Source organism: Monodelphis domestica, chromosome 4, assembly GCF_027887165.1.
Source record: "Monodelphis domestica isolate mMonDom1 chromosome 4, mMonDom1.pri, whole genome shotgun sequence".
Taxonomy (NCBI): domain Eukaryota; kingdom Metazoa; phylum Chordata; class Mammalia; order Didelphimorphia; family Didelphidae; genus Monodelphis; species Monodelphis domestica.
Genome location: NC_077230.1, coordinates 287,023,271 through 287,042,264, shown reverse-complemented (window position 1 = coordinate 287,042,264; position 18,994 = coordinate 287,023,271). Strand labels below are relative to the sequence as shown.

Genomic DNA, 18,994 nt, shown 5'->3' with positions numbered 1-18,994 from the left:
TCCGATCCACCCATGTGGAGCCAATACCCCCATTTGTTACAAGCTGGTAGAAATGAGTATTGAGCTATGAGTGATCTGCTCCAAGGCTAGAGTTTGTTGGGCAGGCAGGACACCAGGTGATTGCAATCTAGGTTGAATCAGGTGGGCCAGGTGAGCGAGAGAGAACACCAGGGTGGGTAGGGCCGGGAGCCGGAGTGGGCAGCCGGGTGGGCCGTTGAGCTGCAATCTGCAAACAGGTCTGGAGCGGGGGGCTGCAGACAAGGATGCAGGGAGAAGTGGCCGTCCAAAGCAGATGGCGGCGGCGGCGGCGGCGGCAGGCAGGCAGGCAGGCAGGCAGGCAGGCAAACAAGCAAGAAAGCAGGCAGGGCTGGGAGCGAGCTATCTAATGGCTGGAACGAGCAGCAGCTTTGCGAGGATAAAAAAAACCTCGGCCAGAGAAATGTACTTAAAAAAATTCTAGGCAGTAGCTATGAAAAGCTGAACTAAAGATCAGCAAAGGAAATAATCAGAAGATTGAGAGTATTTCATTTTCCTGATGTGATAAGCCAACCTATAAAGATTAAAATTTTGAGGAAGCTGAAGCAGGTAGAAATTAGTTTCTCTCTGCAAGGAGTATTATTTTTATGAGGTTTATTAAAGGTCAAGGGTTAAAGAAAATACAAGCAAGAGAAGCACATGCTAGGTGGGCCATGAGGCCCACCCAAATTTCACTCACATCATGAGACATGTCTGTTTGCCAGTGGAGCCAGGAAGAGAAGAGCCCCTGCCGTGGGCGGAGACCCTTTAAATAATGATTTTGCTCTTGGCCCAGGTGAGAATTCAGTGAGATTACAAAGATTACAAAATTTGGGGAAGTGGAGCAAGGACTTCTGGGGATTGAAGTCCTGGATTCGAGTCCATTTTTACAAGATGATGGTTGAACCCCTTAGTTACTCATTGATAATATCATCAAGAAAGAATACAGAAAAGAGAAGAGGGCAAGGACTGAGTTATGAGATATACTCACATAGAGGGTAGGACATGAATAATGATTCAACAGAAGAGACAGAAAGATAAGGCAGGTAAGGTAGTTGGAGACTATGGAGAGAGCTGTTTCATGAGAATCTAGGAAAGAGACTCGAGTATTGAAGAGGAAAAAGCAGTCATCTATTTCATATACTGTCAAGAGGGATTAGACTTTTTGTATTTGGCAATTAAGAGATTATTTGTAATTTCAGTTGAATTTTGAGGTTGGAAGCCATATTAGAAAGTGAGATATGAGAGAGAGGTAGTAAATATAGATGACTCTCTCTAGGAGTTTGATTGTGAAAGAGAGAAGAAATATAGGATAAGAGCCTGAGTCCATGGTTTGAAGTGAAGATTTTTTTCCTTAAAAGATGGAGGAACCAGAGGTATGGTTTGCATCAGGGAGGGAGCCAGTAGCCAAGAAAAGATTGAAAATTAGTGAGGTAGGATTGTTGTGGCAGTGATTCTAGAGGCAATATGCCAGAGAAGAAGACAAAAGGGAATAAGATCAAAGTCACAGAAGGATCAGTTTTGGCCAGAAGCAATGCTTCTTCTTCTTCATAGGCTGGGAGGTAGGGAGGAAGATTTAGAGAAATTGGAGTATGATTGGGGGTGGGGTGTTAGATATAGAATTTGAAAAAAGAAGCAACTTATAGTGATTGATCTTTATTTTTTAGATGATGGAATTTGTCATGGCAGAAGAAGCAAATGAGCAAGAATGCAAGGAATTAGGGCACAGAAATAAATAGCAACCATCAAGACAATTAAATGCTTGTGTTTCTGATTCCAAATTAAATTCCAAATTTCATCCATTAAACTTTGTTGGTTCCTCTCAGGTATATGTTATTTTTAAAGCAGACTTGTTTGCCTAATGGAGAAAGGAAAATTGTTTCATTCAGCTTTGAGTTTTTATGGAATGCTTCTCACAAATCCTCTAGAATTTACTTTCTCTTAAGCTACTTTCCCCTATTTTGTTTTTTGTGTTGTGCAATTTTACTTTTCTTGATTTCATTGGCTTCATGTTGGTTTGTTTATATTAACTTGCAACAAAAGAAAGCCCCAGGCAATTTACATGTAAAATAGAGCATGTCACTAATGATTAATTCTCTCCTGTTATAGGCAAATTATGTTTACAGCATGAAGATCTTGCAAAGAAGTGCATTCCAGCCCTGGTGCGTGAGCTGGAGGTGTGTGAGGAAGTGGCTGTCCGTAACAATGTGATTATTGTTCTGTGTGATCTGTGTATTCGCTACACAGTCATGGTGGACAGATACATTCCCAATATCTCTGTGTGTCTGAAGGATTCAGATCCTTTTATCCGAAAGCAGACTCTTATTTTGCTGACCAACCTCTTACAGGTAAGTAGAATTAATGCAGTTATAGCCACAAATAGCTTCATTGTGTAAGGTGTGGTAATAGGCACCAGAGATAACAAAGATGAAAAACCTGTTTCTGCCCTCAAGGGGCTTATAATTTAATGAAGAGTTATGAAATGCATATAAATAAAAATAATATGATAGAATTCAGTAAAGACTCTGTAATGGAAGCTAGATTTCACGAGATCAAAAAATAATAAACTCAAAAGAACAAAAAAAAGGAAAATGTACAATATCTAAATTGGAAAATATCTAATTATAAAGTCTAATCAGAAAATCTAATTGGAAGTACAAATGACCTGGAAAATAGATTGAAGAAAGATAATTTAAGAATTTTTGAACTACCTGAAATCCATGATCAAAAAAGAGGGTAGACATCATATTTCAAGGAATTACAAAGGAAAATTGCCTTGATATCTTAGAACCAGAGAACAAAATAGAAATTAAAAAAAAAAATTTTTTTGCCTCCTGAAAACAGAGGGGTTATCTTTTCTCTATAATGTTACTTTTGTTGGGAATACTGATCTTTTAGTTCTGCTTGCTTCAGTCAGTTCATATATACACATGAATCTGCTCATGTTTCTCCTTGGTTTCCTCATATTTGGTATTTCCTAATGCATAATATGGTTTTTTCAACCACTTCTCCCAATCAGTGGATACCCAATTTTATCTGTTTTTTTGCTACCACAAAAAGAGCTGCTGTTGCAGAATCACAGATTCACAAGATATGAGTTAGAAGGGATCCCAGTGGCCCTCTTAGTCCAACCCACACAAAAGGAATCTCCACTATAAGCATGCATGACAAGTGGACATCCAACCTCTGCTTGAAGACCTCCTAGGAGCACCACTTTTCAAGGCAACCCATCCCACTTTGGCAGGACTTAATAAAAATGAAGTGTTTCCTGACCTCCAGCCTATATTTATATCTTTGCAATTTCCACCCATTACTTCACCTAGATACTGTAATCTTAGACCAGACAGAACAAGTCTAATTCATCTCCTAACAGTGCTTCAGATATTTGAGCACAGCTAATCATATTCCCTGAGTCTTTTCACCAGTATACACACTCCTAGTTTCTCCAACTGTCTACCTATGTCTTGAAGTCAAGATCCTTCACCATCCTAATTGCTTTCTTCTGCACACTTTCCAATTACTACCATTGTTATGCCAGAAATTCTGGTCAATCTGTAATAAAACCCCTGAGGCAGAACTCTGATCCAATAATCATTTATTAAAGGGACCTGGCCCCCTTTAATGAAAGGGATCTCAGATTTTGCTCACAGTCTATGATGTTCCCTTGCTTTCTGATCCAAACTTTTGTAACCCAAATTACATAGATGATCCAGACAATACAGAACAAGGTACAGCATTTCATTAGTGGTCACATTTGTGGTTCCAAAGCAATGGACAGGCAGGTCTCTACTCAAGTTCTAACAATGGGCAGAAGTTAGGCATTCTTCCAGTGAGCAGAGTCCCACTCAATGTTGGGCAGTTGAGGGAAAGGACAAAGAGTCATGGGACTCCCAAAATAACTTTGGGGCTTTCCTTCAGTGGTCACAAGAGGGACAAGGCAAAGTTTTCTCCACTTACAGGATGTACACCCATGGTTGTTACAAGGTGGACACTGGGGTGCTTCTCTTCCTAGGTTGGGGGAAGGAGAGATATAAGAGGGTGGAGCTCCAGAGGTCTGGATAATCCCCTTCCTCATGTTGGAGGTTACTCATCAGGCCACATAGGTAGAGATTCTCTAGCTTTTTGTGGTTTAAACAAGTGTACTTATGGCTCTTAGTATATAGCATTAAACCTGCTTCTTATAGCCCAAAAGTCTGGCATAGGAAAAAAATCCCTTTAATCTGATGTAAGCATAATATGGATCAATATCTATGTGATTAAACTTTATTGACTACATGTGAATATGGGGTTTTTTGAGCAATCACTTATGAGTAATTCTGATTGGAAATAAATTTGGAATAGATTGTATCTATAAATTACCAATAAATCAATTGTTTTCACAGTCACTCATGCCCAGAACTTGGTAAAATACAAAAGTTGAGATCTGAAGAGAACAGGAAAAGTGGAGTGTCATTTCCCTGGTCCTGGATACTGCCCAAGATCACATTGGCTTTTTTGACCACCATATCAGAATGCTGACATATTGAAGTATCAGTTCACTAAGAGCCCTGTATCTTATTCAGAACAATTGCTTTCTAGCTATGCCTTTCCCATCTTAAACTTATAAAGTTCATTTTTTTGTACCCAAGTGCAAGACTTTATATTGCTCTAGCTTATCAAATTCCTTTTGGATTCTGATTCTGCTATCTAGTGTGTTATCTATCCTGCTCAGCTTTTTGTTTTCTTAAATTTTGTGAGCAAATCATGATTTGATATGAGGAGATGAGATAAAGAGAGCCAAATTGTCACCACAGATGGCTTCCAGTTATATAAGTAAAGTAGGAGATGGAGTCTCCTACTTTGTATTGATCTCAGACAACAGGGTTTCTTAATTTGCTTAGGAGCAGAGAAAAAAGATGATAGGGATTTTCCTAAAGCCCAGGTCTGAGCTTTTCACTCCTCTGCTCAGTTAACTCCAGTGGCTTCCTATTACCCAGGGTCAAATATAAATTCCTCTGGAAAGCCTTTTACAATCTAGCTCCAACCTTTCCCTGCCTTGTTATATATTACTTTCCTTCATACACTCAGCCAAACTAGCTATCTTTTTGTTCTGCACACTTATTTCTTCACTTCTCTATGCTTTAGCAGAGACTATAATGTGCTCCTTTCTCACTTTTTCCTCTAAAAAGCTCCTTCCTTCCTTCAAAGCTCAGCCTAGGTTCTACCTTCCATGCTAGGCCTTTATGATTTCCTTCCAGGCACTAGTGATTCCCCCCACCCCCAAATACCTTGTGTTTATTTTGTGTGACTGTGTGTGCATGTATGCACATATGTCCCACGTATATGTGTGTGTTTATATGGATAAATATACAAAAAAGTATCCATACTTATGTGCACATAAATATGTTGTTTTCCCCTGATAAATAGAAGCTCCTTGAGGTCAAGGACCTTTTTCATTTTTCATTAAGGATTAGCAGAATAATAGTGGGAGAACCAGGCAAGGGTGAGTGTTATTTTAAAGAGTTTTGACTCTACCATTCGGTCACCACCTTATCAAGCAACCTGAACTATATTACCGTACCAAAACTGGTTTTTGGGAGAGGCCATAGTCAGGAAGGCTAGATTAGGGATTTTTTGGGAAGAGACTAACAGAGTAGTAAGGTGACAGCTTCAAGAACAGTAGAATAGACTCCTGAGGTCTTTTAGCTTGGAGGGAAGAGAATTAGAATATTAAAACTAGGGAATTCCCTTGGCTCTCCTTCCCTTTCCTTGTTTAAATCTCTCAAATTAAATCCCTTTTGTTTTAACCAAATCAGTCAGATTGCATTTATCAGATTCGGGTCTGAGGCCCTCCATTTTTGCCTGTCAGCCTGACCCAGACAGAGACACTTTTGAATTTCCAACTTACTATCTTTAAAAGTGATATAACTCACTTATTTCAGTAGTTACTACATAAATGATAACTTTTATTAGTATTTGATTATGTGATTGTTTAATTATTCAATTGTATCTGACTCTTTGTGACTCTCTGTGGTCCATGGTGCCTTTGGAGTTTTCTTGGCAAAGATATTGGAGTAGTTTGCCATTTCCATCTCCAGTTGAGGAAACTGAGGGAAAAGTGACTTGCCCAGGGTCACCCAACTCATAAATGTCTGAGATTTGAACTCATATTTCTGACTCCAGGCTCAGGGCTCTGTCCATTGAGTTATCTAACTGCCATTGTCATCGTCATCACTATAATTATTAGTTATTATAATTTAGGTACCCTTGGGATTCAGATCTCTGAGGTCCATTCTGTCCCTGAGATTCTTTTTTTTTTTTCTTAAATAGAAGTCAGGGAGAAAGTTAGAAAGGCCAGGCTTTTCAAAGGGTCTTCATTGTGAATATTGTCAACAAGAATGATAGAGAAGAAAAGTGTTGAAATCTTTGAGGAAGGTAACAAAAGGTCTCTGTGGTTGTCAGTCACATAAATCTAGATAAAGTTAAATAAGGAACTCTTCACAAGTGCTTCCAGTTAGAGTTTAGCAAATGTCTTGCTTTGTAGTTAATTTCAGAAAATCAGACTCACCTCCAGTTCAGAGCACAACTTTCTAATACTTTCGGAGGTTTGTTTATTTTTACATGGAAAATATGTCCTCCATTATGGAGGGTACAAAATTGCTAGCTTTTTGAAGTAGGAATCTAATTTAGTTATATATTCTTTCAGGGTATCGGGATCTATAGTAATTCATGTCCTTGTCCTTTCACTGAAAGTAACCTTAGAAATCTTCCTAGTCCCTTCTCCACCCACAGTCAGTTTAAAGCTGGGGAAACAGTCCCAGTGTGATGAAGTAATTTGTCCAGAGTTCCCCAGGTAGTATGTAGTACAGCTGAACCAAATTCAGTTCCTTTTTACATTCCCCCTTCAAGATCAATCAGTCAACAAGCAGTTATTCAACAATAACTATTGTTCATTCTTTGTTTTTGAAGAGGACCAATGACATCACCGGGTGATGTCTTGAGACTTGCTAGTGAATTGAATTAAAGTGAGGCAGAGTCATACAAAGCTGTCAGCCTCACTCTTCCAGGGTCATTGAGATCCAGTGGCAAGACACAAATCAAGATGACTGGCGATGGCCCAGGATTCAGCGGATGGCCTTGTCATCTTTCACATCTGACCAAGCTCTGAGGCCTCTCCTGCACCTGCTTCAGCCACCTTCATGGCTGATGCAACAGATTGTTCTCATCCACCCTTTCCACAAGGGGAGTCTTAACATGCTTGGGTTAGACATGCCCCCTAACTCACCAAGGGCCATGCACCTGTAGGTAACTCTCAGCCTGGTTTAGCCCATCTGCTGGCATGGTTTTACTGGGGTGTGGCTGCTGTGGATGCTACAGCTTCTTGGAGCCACAGGGGAGAGGTAGGTGAGATATGGACACCCAAAGTAGATGAGCGGCTCTGTAAAGGGCATGGTGAGGCCCACACCAAAGGTGCTAGTCCTCCCTGAACACCCCACTGACTTCCATTAGAGGTATACTGTGAGTCATTTTACCAGTGCCAGTGGTGTTAGAACTGATCTATTTACACTGTCAACAATATTCTTTCCTTACAAGAAATTATTTTTGAGATGGCTAGAGTAGATTTGTGTGGCTGTGGAATGGGACAAAATTGACAAGCTTGTGGCTGGCTTATTGTATCAAAGCTCTTGGTGTTTGTAGCATTAGAACCAGTCCAACCAATTGAACCAAATAGCCACAGAAAAAATGAATATCCAAAAAGAGCTGAGTAGTAGAAGAAAATTACCTTGGGTGACTGGGTAACATATAAGATCTACATGTTTAGCAAATCTTGAAATATTCTGTTTTTTGTTTTCCCTAGGAAGAATTTGTGAAATGGAAGGGATCACTGTTCTTTCGATTTGTAAGTTCTCTAGTGGATGAACATCCAGAAATTTCCAGGTATTATATCTTTTCCTCAAAATATTGGTGTCATATTATTTAATTGAAATTTAACTAATAACCTATAGGTATTGTTTTTCTCTTTTCTGCCTAATTAGTTTAGTGTTAAGATTCAGTGAATCTTTATAAAATTTGTGGAAGTAATGGTAAGCTTTGAACATCAGGCAAAGTTTATTTACAAATGTTAGCAACATTGGGCAACATGTAATTTTCTTAGCATTAACTATGCTTTGTAACTCTCCTTAAAAGTTCTAATAAGAAAATGTGGCTTGGTTCAGTTAGAATTTATAGAGCAGCAGCTATGGGCTTCCGATTTAGTTTTGTTGACCTAGTCTAATCATCTCTGAGAGATTCTTGAGTTTCAAAAAAAATGTAGTCTTCCCTCGTTATATCGCGGCTTCACTGTATCATGTTTTTTTTTTTTTAATCTGATTCTGTATCATGGAGTTTTTGCTATATCATGGCATTTTGTGGATGAATACCGCAATGTACACAATGGAAATGCAGTATGCTGCTACCGCTTGTGCAAAGGAGACCAAACACAGTGCTGTGTTCTGTATCCTGGGCACTGATTGGCTCAGTAACTGTAGCATCAGTCTGTTTGCTTTCCCTCTACTTCGTAGATTTTCACCTATCACAGGGGTCTCTGGAATGTAACTCTCACAATAGGTGAGGGATCATTGTATCTTAATATATAGTGTAGGTATGTAAAGGGAGGAATCTTAATAGTTGGAATGAAGCACTATATGGAGCAGAGCATATGAATGAATGAATGAATGAATGAATGAATGAATGAATGAATGAATGAAGCAAGCACTTATTATGTCCAAGATGCAAATAGCAAAGCTGCTTTCAAGGAGTTCACTTTCAAATGAGGGAGATAACATATAGAGGAGATTTTAGCTGCAAACTGGACAGAAAGGCCTCAGTAGTCCTTGGGAAAGGTATAATAAATATTTATATAGCACTTACTATGTGCCAGGCACTGTGCTGAGTGTTTTATAAAAAACAAACAATATTATCTCATTTGATCTTTATAATAACCATTCCATGCAGGGACTATTATCTTCCCCTTTTTGCAGTTGAAGAAATGAATGCAAACAGAGACTAAATGCCTACCTCTTATCCACCCAATCAAAACCCGAGTAGCTCCTATCTACAGTCGGAGGTGTCCATTAGGGTCTCCATTCTCCTTATCTACAGTCACAGAACTAGTAGATTTCTGAGACTGAACTCAGGTCTCTTCCTGGCTCTAACTCCCCTGAGCCACCAGATGCCTGTAGGGTTCAGCAGCAAGCAGATGGTAATGGACCTTTCTTTAAAACCATTTCCACTGATAGGTTCCCATCTGTTTCTGAACTTGAACCATTTGACAAGTCCCAAGATAACATAGAGATGAGTTTTATAAGGGTGAGACACTATAATCCTATATCTATAGGGAGCTAGGAAAGAAAAGAAAACGTGATTCTTTGCCAATTGTTAATTCCCATCCTTCTGTAACAGATTTCCTTTGAAATTTATTTTCCAGGGGGTGAGCAATGATCTGTGACAGAACACGAGACTACTGGATTATGTTGTATGAATAATTTTTTATAGCAAGTCTGAAATTGGAAAAGGGCATGTTGAATGTCATGGCAAAAGCAACCACTATTGGGAAAAGGTCTTTAAGGAGTTCATTAGCTATAAATAGCATATAATAATGGGTCTCTATGGTTCTAAATATGGTCTCAAATATTTTCTTCTTTGCTCTCTGTAGAAGGACTTTAGTTTCCATTGGATATTTTTTAAGAGAACATTTCATATGTATCAAAACAGTAATAGAAAGTTAATGGTCTAGTTCACATTCTCTAAAGCCATAAATATAGTCAAGCATTCTTCCCCAACCTCCCTTGTGTCCCACCCCAAAGCTACCCACCCCTTCCTCTTTGTCCTCTGGAACACAGAGGACTGTACCAAATTTGTTTTCATCTTAAATCTTCTGCTTTCTCATTCCTTCTATCTCCTGACTCACCGAGGCATGGCTCTCTCTGGATGATGGAGACTCTGGTCACACTTTTTAATACTCACCCTCACTCAGTCTCCTTGGCTTAGTGGTCAAGGTGAGGGAGTTGGAATATTTCTTGCTCCCCATTGCCAGTTTCAGGTTCTCTGCCTACTACCATTTACCCAATCAAAATCCAAGTAGCTCTTGTCTACAGACAAGGTTGTCCATTAGGGATCTCTATTCTCCTTTCTTCCTCAGTGAGTTAAGTATCTGGTTCAAAGTCTTTCTCTCCTCCCCAAATCCTCTCCCTATACTAGGGGACTTAAACATACATATGATAATCCCTCAAAACACCTTAACTTTCTAGTTCTTTAACTTACTCATTTCCTGTGACTTATTCTTCTGCCTCATCTTAGGCACATACAAAAGTGGTCCTACCTGATATTGCCATCACTCATATATGTATCACTTTCATGTTTGTGAATTCTGAAATTCCCTTATCCAGTTAAAGTCTGTTGGCATTGCATCTCTCCCTCTGTCTTCCAATACCAAATCTTTCTTTCTTTTTTTTTACCTTCCATCTTAGAATCAATACCATGTGTTGATTCTAAAGCAGAAGAACAGTAAAGTGGAGGTTAAGTGATTTGCCCAGAGTCACGTGGCTAGGAAATGTCTGATGTCAGATTTGAAATCAGGACCTCCTGTCTCTAGACATTGCTCTCAACTTGCGGAGCTACCTCACTGCTCCTCAAAACCAAATCTTACTCTTTGTCCACGTTGTGATCTCTGAGCCATTGATGCCTCAGTTTTCTTTTGTACTAGCTACATTCTCCTTCTTTCCCCATCTTGACTCATTGATGACCCAGTTCAACTCTGTTTTCCTCTGTCTCTGACCATTTATATTGCCATTTGTACCCTTAGACTTAGATCACTCCTACCATCTGCTGCCTTTTCTCTTACACATGTGCTTATGGGACATCTAGTCTGAGATATCTCATAGGCAGTTGGAGATAAAAGCAATAAGAAGAGAGTGGGAATGCCAGAGGGGGCAATCTGCTGGAGAAAGCAGCATGGAACTATCTACAGTCCCTTTTTTTGGGTAACTGGGAGGGCGTGTACTATGTCAATGATGTAAAACTCTCCTGTTTTAAAATTAATTATGCTTCAGGGCCCAGGTTTTTATAATTTTTGGCATAATACCTAATGTGATCCCAAGCATATTTAGAGGCATTTCATAATATTTTCTAATAATGGGGGGTAAACTTTTTTTAGCCACAATTAAAAATTCTCTGACTTTTCTTAATGTTAGACAGGTCATTTGAACATAAAAGAATATTGGTACCTAAAAAATACTGTGAATCTATTATGGAGGAGAAGGATTATGATACAGAAAGGAATTTGGGAGGTAATGGGATGAGAAAGATTTTTTAAAGGTGGAAAAATAGCTTTTCCTCTTTTCTTTTACCATCCTATTGCCCCTTCTGATAAACTAACCATCTCCAAGTTCAGCTTCCTACATTCTGAGATTCTGTTCAAAACATAGTTTAACTCTGAAACCATGCTTTTTCTACCTCCTAAAGGAGCAGTCAGACTAATGTTTTCCTTTTCGTAGCCTAAAAACCAGAAGTTTTTATTTGCCTTAAGTCCACTCAAGATCTCCCATAAAGCTATTTATTCATGAATATTTCACAAGGAGGTCATCACCAATGGCAATGGTATGAATTTATTTTGAATTCATATTGACTTCATTAAAGCTCTGAGATGGTACAAGTTTGGAAATTGTAGTTGGTTTCATGTTAAACTGACCTTAAGCAGTTTTCCTACAATGAAATGCTGAGATAGTTTCCCGTGAGCCCACCAGGTGGCGCCATTGCAGCACCATAGTTTTTGTTGTTAGTAAAGGAACATTGCCAATTTCTAGGGGGTACTTATTTAGCAAATCTCTGCTTTAGTCTGGCATACAAAACGTCTGCACTGTTAGATTTTACTGCCTCTTACTAAATCTAAAAATGGGAAATGATCAGACTTTTTTGACCTTCTAGGGTTATTTGCAAATGTAGCCTCTTATCTTTAGTAGAATGATACCCATGTTTGTTGCTCGAGTTTATCTCTGTTTTCTATAGGACAAAATAACTGAATCTGCCAGGGTTAGAAGATAAATGGGGATGTAATTTTCCATCCATATTAATTGCCCTGCTAAACTTTTGAGTTTTCCAGTAGAACTGTGGGGATTTAATAATTATTCACCTGCAAAGTTTTGAAAAACTTCACCTGAAAAAGACAACATGATTAATCAACACCCCCTTTCCCAAGTTTGTAAAAGTATCAGGTTTTGAAAGTTTAGTTCAGATTGGAACTTGAACCATTAAAAAGCCAACCTGTATAATGACAGATATCAGTGTTAGATGGCACCTACCACCTGTAGCTTCTAAATTCTTATGCAGAGATGCTTGGCTGTCTCTGCTTTCATTTTAGACCTGAATTTCCTGTATGAAGCTAGCCTTTTAACAATTAACTGGTAATTTTATTTGTTTTGATGGCTCATTTAGGGAACTACTTATACCACAGGATAGAATTGCAGGGTGTATGACAGCCTCCTGATATTTATTTTCTTGATTTCATTTGTGAATAGATTAACATTTAATATTCTAAGTAGATCCCCATGTAGGGTTCCTTCTTATGGAGATAGTGTAGGTAAGTCTGAGGATCAATAGTAATTGATGTAAGTTACTTTAAATTTCAAGGAGATTTTCTGTCCTTCTAGATTTAACAGTGATCCAATTTAGTCATTGTTACTCAGGGGAAAAGCAAATATTGCTATAAAATGACAAACTGAATGATGATAAAACATTAGTTTAGTGAATTGTATGAGGGATTTTTGATAAAACTTTGTCACAACCTAAGAGACTTTTTTTTCTGTCTCAACTTTATCAACCATCTTTACTTGACTAAGAAGATTTCTCTTCTGGAGTCTAACTCTTCTCTGTCAAAAGGTTACTGTTTTGTTTGTTTATTATTATTTATTGTTGTTGTTATTGTTTTGGTGGGTTCCAGACTCACAAACCTTAGCATTATCCTTGATTCCTCACTATCCCTCATACCATATATCCAGTAATTTGCCAAACCTCGTTTTTTCTACCTTTATATCTTTTTTTTCTACTTGTATGGCCATCACTCCAGGTTTGGCCCTTATCACTTGCCATCTGGACTATTACAGTAGCCTTCTAATTGGTCTCTAAGATTCAGGTCTCTCCATATTCGAATCCATTCTCTACATAGATGCCAAAGTTGTATATGTATGTATATGTAAATAATAATAGTAACTAGCATTTATACAGTGCCTACTATGTTCCACGCATTGCTTTACAAGTATTTGAAATGGTTTATGTCACTTTCTTAATAAATTTTTCCCTTTTACCTCTAGGATCAATTGTAAGTGCCTATGCATGTCATTTAACACCCTTAGCAATGTGATCATAATCTACCTTTCCAGCAGTGTATTACTTTCCTTTTCTTACTCTACGTTATAGTCAGACTGCTTCCTTATTGTTGGTATACACAATATTCCCATCTTCTTACTCCCTGCCTTTTTACTGGCTGTTCTCCATGCCTAGAATGCATTCCTATCTTACTTTCACTTCTCAAAATCCTGCTTATGTAATACCTTCTCCATGAAGCCTTTCCTATTCCCCTCACCCTCAGCTCCTAGTAACTTCCCCTCAAAACATTTACCTTATATTTATTTTGTATATATTGTTTGATTTGTGTCTTTACATACCCAGCTCCTAGCACAATGAATAATACCTGATAGTCACTTAATAAATGATTGTAGATTGGTTGATTGCCATACACAACTGGGAAGAGACAGCATATTTTATCTTGGATTTACTGATTAGCTATCATCATAACAAACTCATGTTTCATATTGGCCCTGATTATATTTTTTCCCAGAGATTTCCCTCCATTTAAATAGAAATACTTTCTTGCCTTCACAAGATCTCCAAACAGTTTCTTCCTGTTTCTTAAGTAAATAGTCAGCTCTGGTTACCTGTGTATATTACTTGCTCCACATTATTAATATTAGTCTTAGGTAAAACATTAGGCAGTTGAATTTCTAGAAAAATACTTAATTCATTCTAAAGCCAAATATAAGTTATTTTTGAATTGACTATGCTATTGTTCCCTCTGTGTTAAATTATCATTGACAATTGAGATTATAAACCATTTAAATTCTCTTAAAATAATATTTATGCATTAATTAAAACGAGGTAGATGCACTAAAGCCAATGTCTTAATTGTATGCGAGCGACATTTTCTGTTTTGACATGCACTTGTAGGTAGAAGAGGCTCCTAGGATGCTGTTTTTATGTTGGAACTTAGGCATAGCAACTACTCTACAAATTCAGTGGTTAGGGTTAGTACCTTCTAGGTCAGTGGTGTCTAACTCAGATAGAAATAGGGGCCACTATTCTGTATGTAAGGATCCCTGTAGACTACATACTAACTTAGTTTTGAAATGGGCAGCTGGGGCATGAGATAATATTATGAACTCTAAAAATGTGTACGTGTCCTTGCCACTTCAAGGCTTTGTGGCCAGAAATGAAGGAGGTTTCTCAAGTTTGTCCTCATCACCAGCAAGGACACATGAGGGAAGAGAGGACCATAACACCAACATGCTCCTTTCAAATTTAATTTTAAGCGTGTAAAATTTTTTTTTTTGAGTTCCAAATTCTTTCTCTTTCTTCCTCCCTCCCCTCCTCCACCCATTCCTTCTTCTAATTTTGTGGGGAGACCCAGTATATGTAGTGCTTCTGTGAGATGGTCAGTGATCCTACTGGCCCAAATTCAGTTTGGTTGTGATAGTGTTATTTGGAAAAAGGACACTGAGAATAAAGAACTAATGTAACAAATCTGAAACCATTCAAAGATTCTTGCAACAGGTTTTCTTTGAATTACTTTCTTGAGCCATATCATTATGGACAGTAATTTCAAAGTGGAGTGGAAATGACCCAAGTTTTCTGACTCAGGTCATTATTGTAAAACTATAATAAAAAACAGCTTCTGCCCATTGAAGTGCTTTTGTTTTTGTTTTGGGATTCTTTTTTTGAAGTGTGGCTGAATAATAATAGACTGTTAGAAATTTGGAATGAAACCTGGCAGGGAAAATCTTCACTCTGACCTTGATTGTCAAAAAGGGAAGTTATTGAGGGACTAGCAAAATGAGCTAAATTTGTACCTTTCTTTTGATCTAAAGCAGGGCAATCTTAGGGACAGACAGGATGCTGCATGGACCAGACAGGTTTTTAAACTCCCTGAACCACCACCTCCTCTCAGGGCAGACAGACTGGCCTTGCTGGCAGCACAGGGCACCTGCAGAGAGGAATCAAGCCAACCAGACCACTTCTTCCTCCCAGGCAGGCCTTAGTAAAGAGAGCCTATAGCTCTGATCTCCAAAGCCCTGCAGAATAGCAGTGCTCTGCAAACCACCAGCCCAGCTTCCAGCTCAGTCTTTGCAGCTGTCATAGGAACAGCCCTTGTGGAGATGTGGCTTGGCCAGAGCAGCTGCAGCTGCTGAGAACCAAAAAAGAAGTCCTCACCACCAAATGGTTCAGCATTAGAAAATGGATGCTATAGTCCTACTGCTGGAGATCCTAAGTACCATGGAGCCTTTCTGTCTGACTTGCAGTCAAAACAGTCAAAACCTCCTGTATGTGCTGTTCCCTCCACCCTTTCAACCCACCCTGATAAGAATGTGAACTCTTCAAGAGAAGTTAGCTTTTCTATTTCCATTCCCAGAATTTAGCACAGTGCACAATGCCAATTCCAGGTGCCCAATGAATGCTTTTTTCTTCATTTCATTCATTCATTCTGAAGACAACAGGTAGAGTTCAAAACTGTCTATTAGGGAAAGTGTAGTTATCCTTTGCAGTAATACTTTATGCCCTTGCAGAATCCAGTGTGTCTTAGGAGGCTGTCTTTAAATAGTAAATGTACCTTTTCTCTTTGGTTCCCTTATTTTTGTAGTTTTGGAGAATTCTGTCTGGTTCACCTTTTACTGAAGAGGAACCCTGTCATGTTTTTCCAGCATTTCATTGAGTGCATTTTCCACTTCAATAGCTATGAGAAGCATGAGAAATACAACAAATTTCCCCAGTCAGAGAGGTCAGTGAATTCAGAGTTACCTCTCTCTTAAATTATGGGAACTGGGTATGTGTCAAAAGTTCAGCTGTTTTATATAAAGTGATTGAATTAAAACTGGGCATTTTTTTTTAACATTTAAATTTACTTAAAGTGGTGGGAGGGGTAAGAATATACTCAAGACTAAAGGAAATGCCTATAATGGCATCCTGTCAGTGCATTTGCACATTAGATTTATAAGATTTAAGTTGGACTTAAAATATCTTTGTAAAGATCTAATTTTATGTGCACATACAGATCCATTGAAGTTCTGTTTTTATCATAGAGAAAAACAGCTCTTTTCATTGAAGGGAAAGCCTAACAAAGAGAAACGCATGCGGATATACAAGTTTCTACTAGAGCACTTCACAGATGAGCAGAGATTCAACATCACTTCAAAAATCAGCCTGAATATTTTGGGTATGCCTGGCATTTTGGGAACAGGATGCATATTAAAAATAAAAAAAGCTGTGCTGATAGTGGACTCAGCAGGTCTGTAGTTAATATGAGCCTCCTGTTGTAAGAAGACCCTTGCCTTTTTATTTTTCTTCCTAGCATCCTCATGTCACTCCTGGCCTCCCAGATGGGCCCTCCTAGGGCTATAGCATTACACTCTTCGTGTGGTTTTAAAGTGTTTTTAGAAATCTGATCTTTTGTGCTTTCTCCCAGCTTGCTTCGTGGATGGCATCCTACCCTTGGATATGGAAGCCAATGATCTGCTTTCAGATACATTTGAAGTTCTGAGTTCAAAGGAGATCAAACTGTTGGCAATGAGATCCAAACCAGATAAAGACTTACAGATAGAAGATGATGAACTGGCCATGGCTAATGCAGTCATGCAGGAAGCACAGAAAAAACTAATTTCTCAAGTGTGTATACCATGTCTTCTCTTGTAATATGTAACCATAGGTATGCACATGGCATAGAATCTTAAGCAGCAAAAACTCTTGGGGCTAGACTTAATTTTGCCACCTGTTAAGTTTTGTCTTGCCAAGTGCTCTGTGCCCCTCGTCCACTGTATCAAATGGAGCCAATGTTTCTGGATACTGAAGGCCCTTTTAGAATTGATGGTATGCTTGCGAGGTAAATGAAATGACCTTAGGGGAGAACTTAACAAGAATCAAAGAGATCTGGAGCTCTGTAGGACCTTATAGATCTTCTCATTCAAGTTCTTCATTTTATAACTGTGGTTCAGGAAGTTAAGCAACTTGCCAATAGTCATATATGCACATATTCTTTGGAGATATTGTGAATTTGGCTCCAGACTCCCACAACAAAGTGAGTCGCACAAATTAGTCTCTTAAGTGTGCAATAGTATTATATCTAAAAATACAGTGTACATACCTTAATTTAAAAGTTTTTATTGCTCTCCCCACCCCCACCCCCCAAACCATTTGAGCCTTGAGTGAGTCATAATCTTTTTACTGGTGGAAGGTCTTGACTCAGGTGGTGGTTACTAAAGGTTGGGATGGCTTTGGAAGTTTCTTGAAACAAAAAAGAAGTTTGCTGCATCGGTTGATTTTTCTTTTCATGAAAGATTTCTCTGCAGCATGTGATAATATTTGATAACATCAGTCGAACGTCTTTCAAAATTGGAGTTAGTCATCCCCAACCCTGCCACTGCTATATCAACTAAGTTTATATAATATTCCCCAATATTGTTGTGTCTCAAGGAATAGGGAGGCCCAAAGAGAGGGAGAGAGACAGGGAAACAGTGGAGCAGTCAGAACATACACAACATTTAGTGATTAAGTTTGCTGTCTTGTATGGGTGTGGTTCATGGTGCCCCAGAACAATTACAATGGTAACATTAAATATCACTGATCATAGATCACCATAATAGATATGACAATAATGAAAATGTTTGAAATAGTGTAAGAATTGCCAGAATGTGACACAAACACACAGTGTGAGCACATGCTGTTGGAAAAATGTAGTTTGTAGATTTGCTCAAAGAAATTACCTTCAATTTGTAAAAGATATGGTTTCTGTGAAGCACAATAAAACAAGGTATGCCTCTAATAAGTTAGTGACCCTTAGGATTAAATATCTCAGGTCTCTAGACCCCTACCTAGTTCATGCTCCTCTCACCATGCCATCCTGACTCAGCTACTTCATTCAGATAAAAGAGGAGAAATCATACTTGTGTTGAATGCTTTCTCACTATAATCATATTTAATTCTAAGAGTTGACATGTAAAAAAAATTAAGGTTAGTGACCAGTCTTAAGTTATGAACTATCAAGAAGTTTTAAATTATGTATTTATTAAGCATTTTTGGTATACTCAGCACTCTGCCAAATGCTTTGGAAAATACTAAGGACTTTAAAATTATAGAGCCTAACCATTAAGAGTTTATGTTTAGGACACTTGCCAGTAGCAAAATGAAATGTCTCTTTAGCTATGTGGCATGGAACTAGTTTTAGTTTCATTTTATAGAAAAGAAACTTGATTAAGAGGACTCTACATAAAACTAAGGGTTGAAGCTCAAGTTGTATTTCTGAAATGCTGTAGGGCTTTTAAGAAGTGATTTTACCCCTTTCTAATAAAGTTTCCTTATTTAGAAAATGAAGACAGTTCCCATCTCATTTCAACTTCACATCCATGTCCAATTAGAATCAACACGTCCAAAAGAATCAACAGCAGCTTTAAATTTATGGGAAAATGTTCTGGTATTCAGAAGTTTATAATTTAGGGTGTTTAAAACATAGTTATTCTTTGTTTGGCTATAGGTTCAGAAAAGGAATTTCATAGAAAATGTTATTCCAATCATAACTTCCTTGAAGTCAATGCTGGAACAGAGTAAGATTCCAGCTTTGAGGGACCTCATGAACTATCTCAGGGTAAGTAAAAGCTTCAGATTTCTTCATTGATGCAAGACTACTAGTGTTTTACTTGGGATC

General features: G+C 38.3%; 1 protein-coding gene across 5 annotated transcripts in view; it reads left to right on the top strand.

Annotated features, from left to right (window-relative positions):
* NCAPD3 (non-SMC condensin II complex subunit D3) overlaps positions 1-18,994 on the top strand; it is a 114,141-nt gene that overhangs the window by 77,498 nt on the left and 17,649 nt on the right. For all 5 annotated transcript variants that reach the window (XM_016421837.2, XM_007495167.3, XM_007495166.3 and 2 more), the window contains exons 23-28: positions 2,125-2,363; positions 7,853-7,932; positions 15,941-16,078; positions 16,380-16,513; positions 16,763-16,962; positions 18,824-18,934. In XM_016421837.2, coding sequence (XP_016277323.2) covers positions 2,125-2,363; positions 7,853-7,932; positions 15,941-16,078; positions 16,380-16,513; positions 16,763-16,962; positions 18,824-18,934 — 902 coding nt within the window. The remainder of the gene's footprint in view (positions 1-2,124; positions 2,364-7,852; positions 7,933-15,940; positions 16,079-16,379; positions 16,514-16,762; positions 16,963-18,823; positions 18,935-18,994) is intronic.